The following is an 11,051-nucleotide window of genomic DNA, read 5'->3' as shown; positions in this document are numbered from 1 at the left end:
GGCAAACATTTTTGTTTGTTTTCTATAAGTATAAAAGCCTTAATAAAATTGTTATTTGGGAAAAGCGCATATGCTATATTTGAAACTTAATACATACGGTAAGCTTTTCAATACCAGCACCCCCAATAGGAAACAATAATACGTTTTGGAAATCAGATTATTTAAATTGTTTTACACGAATGATTATATAATATTTACATTGCTATTCAGAATCTGACTTTATTCAGTCCCTCAGACAAGAAGGGTCTTTTATTCATTTACACGTCAATTACGTTGCTTGGGATATTTGTAAACGTAACATTACTTTAAAAGTGCATTAAACGAACCTAAACTGCATTGCATCACCCCCAAGTGATTTTATCATATAACCACAAAACGTGTTAAATGGTTAAATGTTTCGCACCACTCTTTGGTTATTTTGTGTCTGACGTCACGTGGATACGAATTTAGGGCGGGAGTATGATGTAACGGCCGCTGGATGGCGAGCGAGAGCGAGAGAAAAAGACCGCTGAGAAGAAACAGGCATTTTTTATTGAGGCAATTATAATTGTACATTTTAATTTATTTAACAATTTATATATACAGTTTGCCATCTGGTAAGAAAATAATTTTAGACCATTTGACGCATTTATACTGATTGTAAAGCCATTAACTTTAAAATTACCTTACAATAGCGCATTGTTTTTTTTCTAATTAACGTTAGGCTTGACTGACATCCTGTCACAACCATCATGGCGTGTGAACATAAACCGTGCTCAATTAAGGTAAATAATATGGATTGGATTTGGAGTTACTACTTTAAAATTGTTACCACAATATCACCAACATTTTCATTTCAGTTTAGCTTTTGCTGGCATATCCCTGATGTTTAAATACGATGTGTTTTTATGTTTTCCAGAGCTGCCAGATGTTGCCAGATGTGGTGACAACAGAACAACAGTCTTTATTGCTTGTGAAGAAACTTCTAGCCATTGCTGTCTCAAGCATCACTTACCTGAGGGGTCTTTTTCCAGAAAAGGCCTATGGAACTAAATATGTTGGAGGTAAATGTAATACACCATATGGATAAAAAGCGACATAAATCCTGACCCACTAATGGCAAGTGTGTGTGTGTGTGTGTGTGTGTGTGTGTGTGTGTGTGTGTGTGTGTGTGTTTTCCAGAGCTTAAAGTGCTGATTTTGCGTGAACAAAGCTGCCCTGGTGCTCAACAGATTGTGCATTGGTATGTACAGTACATGTATGCTTAATATGATCTGTGGAAAAGATTAACTTTTGGTCTAAAAACTAGAACCAGCACAATATCCCACCTTCACATTTTTAGGTTGCAGGGATGTTTCGATGCACTTCAACAAAGATATGTAAGTAGTATGTCTTTTTATATTTTTATAGTTTTCTGTAATGTTTCTTAGTTATGCATCATCATCACTATTTTTTGACCTTATGCATCTGCTTTGTTTTATCAGCTGCGCATGGTTATTTTATCAGTGAGTATCGACTAAAGGTTTAAAAGCAAAATATGATTGCTAATTATAAAAGTATATTATTGTTTATATATTAACATATGTAAATAAATCAACTTATTAAAAAAACATCTTTCTTATAGATTTACTGTGACCCAGAAAATCCACAGGTGATCTGTTTTGACATCATTTAGTTGAATTTCATACACCTCACTTAATCATACTTGGAATGAAATGCAGATACAATCAGTGACGTGTCTGATTTGATCAAAGTATTGATGCTTAAAGAGCTGTTTTGCTTAACATTTTTCTTTTGAGTTGCAGAAAGTAACTGAATGTTACCAGTTTAAAATCAGATACACAGAGAAGGGACCGCAGATGGACTTTGAGAGGTTGCATATCATTTAGATATGTCTATTTGACTGGTTATCAAAACTTATCATAATCTTTTTTGAGATCACTAAGTAACCTAATACACTTTTTGTTTAGCTCTTTTGAAAATGTTAATGCGTTCTGTGTTTCCAGCAAAAATGGTCAAAGTTTGTCTACAATGGCCGGCGACAACACACAGAAATCTAGTATGCTGCTGGTGCGCAAACTTTACATGCTCGTGCAAAATCTCGGCCCGCTGCCTGACAATGTCTGCCTCAATATGAAACTCTTTTACTATGATCAGGGTAAATCTAAGTTTGCTATTTGACTGTAATGAGTACATTTGTTTTTACAATTTATGGTAATTGATCTAAAAAAAAAAAAAACATGGATTGTTGCATGTTTATTATGTTTTTCTGCCATTTTCTTTATTAAAGTAGAAATATTTACAGTACTTTATGTTAAACATGAACACAAACACCCACACTAACTTCACTCATCAATCAAAAATGACTTTCTCAATGCAAACACAGAGGTAGTAACACCACAGAATCCTTTGGCGTACCTAAGTTAAAATGGTAAATGACACACAAAAGCTTTATTTCAAAAATTTTCAAAATATTCCGCTGTGTGTTTGTATTGCAGTGACCCCTCAGGAGTATCAACCACCTGGCTTCAAAGAAGATGACAGTGGGACATTGGTATTTGAAAGGGAGTCAGTCAAACTGACCATGGGACAGGTGGATACACCTTTTCACAGCCTCAGACTGAATGTTACAACTGAGCGAAGAAGACTTGAGTCGGTAAAATAGAGGATCAACTTGGCACCTAGCTATCTATCTGAACAGAACATATAACATCAATGGTGTTAGCAAAATTCATAGTGACAAATGCATGTGCTTATATGTGTAAACAGGTGGATGATGATGTGGAAGTCTGCGGGAGTACCAAATGTTTGTTGTTTGAGGATGAGGTGATGTCCCAGACCACCGTTCAGCAGGTGGGGCCCTTTTAAACGTTTGCAAGGACTATTTTGTTTTCTATTGTGCTTTTAGCTTTACCTACACAAACTTTCAGTTCATCTAAAATGTTGGACTTTTCTGCTTACAGGAGGACATGACAAAGGAGAATGTCATCAGTGATGCTGGCATTGAATATTCAGGTAAATGATAGACTTTGGTTCACTAGGTTAAATAGAATAAAACTTGAAGAAAACTTGCAGACACACAGTTGTTGAAGCGATACCTTATCAAAAAAATTAATAAAGTTCTGTTAATTCAGTCAAAATGTTATTTCAACCCTGTCTTCCTTGCATAAAAATGAAAGCAATTACATTCAATCAAATCAAATGGTGTATAGACGGTTTCAGCAGTAACAACATAAAAAAGCGGCTGTCGCGGTCCGCATGAACTTCCGGTAAACTCCGCTAAGAATAAATAACAACAAAGTTCTTTAAACGTAGTTTATTTATATAACAAGCAAAAAACAACAACACATAGATTACATAGGAAACCAAAACATTTGTTATTTTCAACGAGTTTTTTTTTTCAAGAGATCAGTTTAGCAACTAGTCAGACCATTAAAAAAACGAAACTAGAAGTAAGGTTCAGATCCAGACATGCGTCCGATGAAACCGTCTATAGAAAAGTGGAAAATAATGCAGCTTTTTATGCAATAGGGAACGTTTAAACATTTAAAGGTCTGTCATTTACAGAAAGCTCACAACAGGCTCAAACAAGGAACAAAGAGGTTCCCATAACAAATAGAAAGGAAAAACTGCAGAATTCACCGCAGGTACAGTAATTCATTAATCTTGTTTAGTAGCATGTTTGTGTAAGTGCACAAGTGTAAAAGTGCATGAATGTTTTTTAAGATGGACAATCTGGTAAAAAAAACTGCTGATCTTATGAGGGATGCCAGGAAAAGCCAGAGTATACGCAACATTGAAGCTCAGGTAGGAATTTGTTTCAAATTATGTATTATCATGTACTTAGTGTAGATATAAGTGTGTTTATATTGCTGTTACAAACATTACACTCTTAAAGGTGCAGTGTGTAAATTGCAACCAACGGCTCAGTCCACTGCTAACCCCTAGCTTTTGAAACGCATAGAGAAGCTATGGTAGCCTCCACCGGAAAAACATGTAATTGACGGAGACAACTTAGTAAAAAAAGTTTGTCCATTAAGGGCTTCTGTAGAAACATGGCGGTGCAAAAAGGCAACTTCCACGTAAGGGGACCCTCTGTGGATGTAGATGAAAACGTCTCATTCTCAGGTAATAAAAACATAACAGTTCATTATAAAAAGGTCTTTATACACCCCTGATAATATAGTTTTGTATAATATTTTGCATTTCTGTCAAGAGATCCTTCTAAAAATTACACACTGCACCTTTAAAAATAAAGGTTCTTTAAAGGAGATGCCATAGAAGAACCATTTTTGTTCCTCAAAAAAGCATTTCTTTCTTACCTTTTTATAATCTGAAAAACCTTTTCTTAGCACAAAGAACCTTTTGTGAAACACAAAGGTTCTTCAGATGTTAAAATTTCTTTATGGAACCATTCGGCCAAGTGATTGTGTTATTTTGAGCGATGCATTACATCTTTCAGTAGTATTCTGCTTAGCTTATAGTAATGTGTCATTCAAGACAGCTCCTGTCATGTCATTACAACCAGGAAAATGTTGAATTTATTGTGATCATAGTGTTCTTGTTTTGATGAACTGTAGTGAACCGCCGCAAAACTTTCTCTGTTTCTGTAGATGTCAAAGTTTGAGTTTCCATTAAGCCAGGATCCCCAGCCATCAGCACCGAAGAGGCGCAAATTCAGTGTACCCAAATAATACCAGTAACACACTCATAATTACACGTGATGTTACGTACATACAGTGACTGACAGACACATGCTTTATTATTGTAATTTCATTTGATTAGTTCAGTTGTGAATATACATTGCAAAAGGTTCTTTCAGACAAAAGGTTTTATGGTTTAAGTGCACATAACATAATTAGTGCACAACTTTTTCTTGTTATTGTTAATTGTCTAGACAAACCTCAATAAACAGTCATTTGTGCATTAAGTGCCAGGAGAGTTTAAGTCAGCATTGCTGGATTTTTGTCACAGCAGTCACCATGTAAAGCTTCTATTCGCCCACTAGATGGCAACAAACACATTACAAAAATTGATAAATTCTGACCTGAAACAAGATTTAAGATGATAACATAGATCTTCTGTATTGAGAAGAAGCTAGTTTAATTAAATGTGAAAATAACTAATGGACTTCATTTTATTTATTTATTAAAATGTTATATTTAAAGGGATACACACTTTAGAGCGGGGGTCGACATTTCTGGTCCTGGAGGGCCACAGTCCTGCAGAGTTTAGCTCCAACCCTAATCAAACACACCTGAATGTTATTTACAAGCAATCCTGAAGACTTCAATTAGATTTTTCAGGTGTGTTTAATGAGGGTTGGAGCTAAACTCTGTAGGGCTGTGGCCCTCCAGGACCAGGAATGCCCACCTCTGCTTTAGACTGATTTTGTGAACTTATTTGTGAACTTGACCATTACACACTTAGCTAGACTTTCAGAATGTTCTTTCATTTGACTCATTGCCCAGCTCTACTAAGAAGTTGGCTGGAGACAAAAGTGTTCCCATTCTAATTCTATATCTCATACTCTCAGTTCCAGATCTGCAATTTCAGGTCTGCTGTGACCTATCTGTCACTGTGATTAGTGATTTCAGAATCTCTTGAGATGTTAGTGCACATGCATACTCAAGATGTAGTTGTGAATGTGCACCCGAGTCTGTTTGATTTAAAACTTTAGTTTGCTTGGTTTGCATGAGAGCAGTTTTTTAAACTCTAGTATAGTTTCCAGTAAGTAAGAACGCGATATGACGTAACTCATGCTATTGATGGTTCTGATCATGTGCATGTATGCATTTATCATTCCTCAATTTTGTTTTGGAGAACAGCTAGCACCCTTTAAAGTGCTAGTGTTGATGTTTGAGTCGAAAGTTTTAGAAGTAAATCCCAAGGACAAAGGCATAATTATTACAGTGAAACTAGAGTCTTTTTTTGGCTGGTAGTACGTGTGGTTGTACTCCCATAGAGTGAACATGAGCAGGGAATGTAAGTGGAATCGTACTCGGACCAAACAATCGAATTGTGTGGTCAGGCTGTACATATGGGGAGGGGTGATATTAACCCTCAGGGCTTCTGAGGGGGAAGCTTCGGACATTTAGCAGGGGATTGTGATCCCCTGACCTTGCCAGAAGGATAGAAAATGTTTTGCTTCTGATTAGCAATTCTTCAGCTTAACAGCTTGGCCAAAGTTAAGCCTTTCAACATACTTAGATTTGTTTTGCTTAAACTGGATTTTTTAATATAAAAGCTTATTTAGTTGTGATTCAAACGGAACACAGTATTTGTATTTGTATTTATTTATTTATAGAGCACCTTACAGGCTACTCTGTAGCTCCAAAGTGCTGTACAACAAATCACTGATTAAAATACAATGAAACAACACCACATATCCATATGTAATAAATATGACCTGTAATAAACATGTCATATTACATATGACCATATGTAATAAATTGGTCTTAAAAGTCAAACACTGACATATTCTTTCCCACTGTTCATTTTTTATGCTGCCATTATTAGGTTATTTTTACACAACGTTACAATTTTAAACTTTCATCCCTAAGCGGATTAAAAGTGCAGCAATTCCCGAGAATTCCAAATTTAACCATATTGATTCGCCATATTGAAAATGCATTACAGTGCTGCTTAATTTGGGCTTGGCGTCTCTCCACATGACACATGTGTTCCTTCTGAAATAGCGGTAGCGTACACTTGACCTTGGGCTGGATGTATGTGCCTGTGAGCTGCGGACCATCACTCCTGTCAATGAAGTGTGTATCTGACCTTGGGCTGTAGTTACAGACTTGGCACTGACTAATTTCAGTGCTGGACTTCATATCGACACTGCAGTTGCTAATATGTTGGATGATAAATAACTATTGACTGTGAAGTGAATGGAGCTCCTAGGACAGAGTGGCTCACTAACATGGACCTTGAGTTAAATAGACAAGCTATCCAACCACAGATCCAGGACCAGTGCTTTGAGTCTTACAGTACGATGCAATCATCGCTTGAAAATATAAAAATTTTAAGTCTGTATTTATTCACCCTTCATGGTACTGTAGCACTCCCGAAAATCTAAAATGTAGATTTGATCTTTAGTGTAGTTGGACTTATAATTTCAACATCTCTTACACAACAAAAGGTCATGGTTAACAATGTTTCTGTGCTATTAACATATAATTTCTGAAGCGCAATCAATGACTCACGGATAACAAACCCACTTTTTGAGTGGTTATGTAATTTGGCCTAAGGTGAAATGTTGGCACCTTAATTTACATATCTGTTTACACAGACAGAAACTGTGCATCTGGATGTGATCAACATCATCTATATATAATAATCGTGCTTGACTAGCAAAATGAATCTGACTCTTCTTTATATAAGACGTAGGCGAGAAATATCTCGTATTGGAGAGCCAAGTGCTTAAGAAAAAAGTCTAGGCACTGCAGATGACAAATTTCGTGAATCCTAAATCACGAATCAAGGCACAGCTCACCCGTATTAAGATGCAGTGTGCGCGTCTGCCCCATAAAGTTTTGAAGTGTGCTGCCAAGTTAACTCCAGGCTCTCAGTCTTACAACATATGCAGAGCGCTGGAGGCAGAGAAATTTTTTCCCTCAATCTTTCTTCTCTCCCACATGCCCAGCCCCACCGCGGCTGACTTCTGCCCATTCGAGTGCATGGGTTTTAATCTCATAGGGATATAAGGGCAGTCACTCCGCTCTTTCTCACATTCCCTCCCCATGGACCATACTGTAGATTTACATTTGTACCACTGTACAGAGCTCAGTACTGCAGAGAAAATCCCATGTCTGTACAGAATTAATGTAAACGTGGCTTAGTTTAAGTTTTCATGAGCAACTTTCTGAGGAAACATTTGAAGAGTTTCGTTGCAAAACGAGATAACCACCGTTTTTTTAATTGTTCAGAAATCTCATTTTTTGGTTGTGCATTCCAATTAATTTCAATGCGACTGCAGTTGGTTTGTTTTGATTTAAATCTTCATAACTTAAAAAATACAGCTAAGTAGCACCATAAAACAAAATAATAACATGATAACATAATAATAAACATGTTTTGACAAAAATTTATCTCGTTTTGCAACAAAACTCTTCATTTATAGACTTAAAATCCTGTGAAATGTAAAATCTAAAAAATATTAATCTCTAAAAAAAATAACAGTATAATTGTAAGCTAGTCTGTAAAAACCAAGCTAAGCCATTTATTATTTCATTTACTGTTTTTTAGATAAAATTATTCTAAATAATGAAAAGAACATTCTGTGAAAATGTAATCTTTTTTAACTTTAATATTGACTAAATTAAAGTATATTGAAATTAAAGTCAAACTTTGATACTCCTAATCTCATAATTAGATTATGATGCGTTATCCTGGATTTTACGGACAGAAAATGTATTGCATCTTTTTTTTAAACTTTATTATTACATTTTTTAATTGTTTTATAGGCCATATATAATATATATCGTATAGCTAAATTGTTAATTCAAGAAGTCACACTGCTCAGCAAATCCTCTTAAACTTTCACTGGGGTTTTGTTGGGGAGGAGAGATGCAAGAAAAAAGATGTAACTGATATCTCAATCATTTGAGTAATTTTTCTTAGCAGTGGCCATAAGCAAGGAAAGGGCCTTTGTCCTAGCTTGGCTTTCATTTCCAGCACTGCAGGAATTGTGATGACTGTGCCTCGGGGCAACAGAGGCACCTTAAGGAGCCCCACCTTTAAATCCAGTGTGCTGTGACTCCAACCGTGACCCCTAGCTGCAGGGATCCCTCAGGCCAGATTTAAACGAGCTCCCGCAGGTCCTTCTCCATGCCTCGCTCTTCTTCAGAAAGCGCTTGCTGAATCGCTGCAGCTTGGCTTTCTTGGTTGTTCTGATTTGTATAACAGTCAAAGAAATCGCTGGTAAATGGTATCGAAATAAACGGTTAATCGTGTGTGGCTGTTCGCATATGCAGAGATGTGTGGGAAAATTAGATGTGACGTTTTGAGTGCTGAATTCCACATGGCGTGGAGAACTGGCTACAGAATTCCTGGGAGTTCTAAACAATTGAACGCCACTCGATCTGAAAAGGAACTGTAGATTTTCCTTTTCATATGTGACCAAATAGACCCAGCTGTCTATTTACCATTGTTTCAGTCTTCTTCCTCTTCTTTTTCCTCCCGTCTCACTATCATTACCACTATTATGGAGGCCGTGAGAGACGCAAGGCAAAAGAGGCATACAATATCAGGTATTGATCCACACCCATCACCACACAGAGAAAAAACCTGGGTTCAGGGGCTGCACAATTCAGACTGGACAGTGCGATCGATAGGATGCTCTATCAGCCGTTACCATGGCAACTCACAGAGCAAGGACAGAGCCCCGCCGTTTATTTACACCTGTCTCTTGCTTTACTCCCTGCCACCTTGTGCTGTTTAAAGTGCCATTTATGAAAATGGCGAGTATTGTTTTACTTAATCATATGCAGTTTATACTGTGCGTACGTATTTACATTAAAACAATGAAAACTAATCTTAATTTCCAGAATAATAAATCCGATCACTATATTTGAGTTTCAATTGCCACTATTTGCCTCTCTTTGCACAAGTGTACCGCGCGGTTTACTTTGCGTTGACCCCAATTTGCAGGTCAAGCAAACATGTTCAATGCTGTGGCCGTTAACTTGATGAGGTCATAAAAGAGCGAGCTAAAGCCTTTTTCAATGAGTGAACAAAACAGCAACAAAGAGAGGATCAGCGGACAACTTAACCAATACAACTTACAAGAAATCCTCTTATCTACTTGAATATGGATTGCATTAAAAAAACTTAACATGTGGAAAAACGAAAGTACATGCACAAGTGTTTTTTAAGTCACGTCACATCAAATTGATATATAATGAAGTACAATTAACCTGGGCACGTTAGCACCTCTTAAAAGCTCTTAAAAAGATTTATATCTTTAAAAAAGCCCTGCTCCATTTAAAGATAGTGTGTGTGTATGAGAGAGAGAGAGGGAGTCAGAAATGCAAAGGCTTTAGTTTAGTAAGGTTGTGTGTTTTAAAATGCAACAAAAAGACCAAGATCTTTCACCTCCTCACTGTTTGTATCTGTCTAAATGTGTAAGCATTGCTGAGTACGTTTTGAACTCCCTATACCAGCGCTAAGAATCGAGGTGAGCCCCATAACCTTGCACACATACACAGCACTGACGGTCGGTGCTCTCCCTACCCCCTTCAATCAATGGTAGTTTCATGTGGCCTCCGAGCCCTGCAGTGACGTGTACATGTGTGTGCGCGAGTGACCTATTGATTTATCGACTGTCTGGCTCAGTCCGACCCACGGTACTGGACAGCCTGAAGCTGTGGAGCGTTGGACCTGTGCAAGCCCTACAGTTGCTGGGGTCTGTACAAACTGCTTTAACTGTAGCAGTACGCACTATTAGTGTTTCGGTATAGCTGCAATGTTAAGCGGCATAGGTTTGATCTCGGCACACCGGCATAAATCTATTAAGAGTCGGGTGATAGACTTTGTCATTGTGCTTGTATATTAAAGGTAAATGCTTTTTAGGGAACACACATATTGATGAATGTAAACACTGAATGCACTGTAAGTTTTCAAAAGCATTAAGTATAAATGTAAGCCACTATCCCATAATGTGGGCTCTGTGTGCACCAGGACCATTTTCTTTCGTATATCCACATCCAACCTCAAGCTCCACACCTTCAGTCACATGTATACATACACACTAAGACACCCCCCCGAGAAGGGTAAAGAGTGGCGAGTGTCCAGCTGTCCTCCACCCCACCCCATTCCCTGTCTTTTCACCGGTCAGTGTAGGCAGATTGAGGGGGCCTAAGGGTGTGCGCGTGTGTTAGGGGAGGTACCATTAGCACAGAACTGGTAGCAGCTGGCCTGAAAGAAGGGATTTAGTGTCACTGACCTGGCCATAGTGTCCAGCTGAGGGTCACTCATCTGCCCTCCTTCGGGCACGTGCTGACCAGCCATCTGTGTGTGCGTGTGTACAGAGCTGCCTCTTCTATAGGATTTCATCAATGGAGCGACAG

At 37.7% G+C, this 11,051-nt stretch overlaps 1 protein-coding gene across 3 annotated transcripts; it reads left to right on the top strand.

Moving 5' to 3' along the window:
• The first annotated feature begins 372 nt into the window (after positions 1-372).
• On the top strand, positions 373-4,926 carry hormad1 (HORMA domain containing 1). Of its 3 annotated transcripts, none has more exons than XM_055210252.2 (15): positions 373-537; positions 704-764; positions 899-1,043; positions 1,162-1,222; positions 1,322-1,358; positions 1,464-1,484; positions 1,604-1,630; positions 1,785-1,852; positions 1,986-2,137; positions 2,478-2,635; positions 2,749-2,832; positions 2,943-2,994; positions 3,547-3,626; positions 3,706-3,786; positions 4,593-4,926. In XM_055210252.2, the coding sequence occupies exons 2-15, from the start codon at positions 732-734 to the stop codon at positions 4,671-4,673; spliced, it is 1,080 nt and encodes a 359-aa protein (XP_055066227.1). In that variant the 5' UTR covers positions 373-537; positions 704-731; the 3' UTR covers positions 4,674-4,926. The 3 variants fall into 3 exon arrangements, with proteins under 3 accessions (XP_055066227.1, XP_055066226.1, XP_073728307.1); XM_055210251.2 differs by having other exon boundaries at positions 375-596; XM_073872206.1 differs by having other exon boundaries at positions 433-517; positions 703-764.
• Positions 4,927-11,051: the final 6,125 nt, after the last annotated feature.

Source organism: Misgurnus anguillicaudatus, chromosome 10 (assembly GCF_027580225.2).
Source record: "Misgurnus anguillicaudatus chromosome 10, ASM2758022v2, whole genome shotgun sequence".
Classification (NCBI taxonomy): Eukaryota; Metazoa; Chordata; class Actinopteri; order Cypriniformes; family Cobitidae; genus Misgurnus; species Misgurnus anguillicaudatus.
This window is presented reverse-complemented; position numbering and strand designations above follow the sequence as displayed.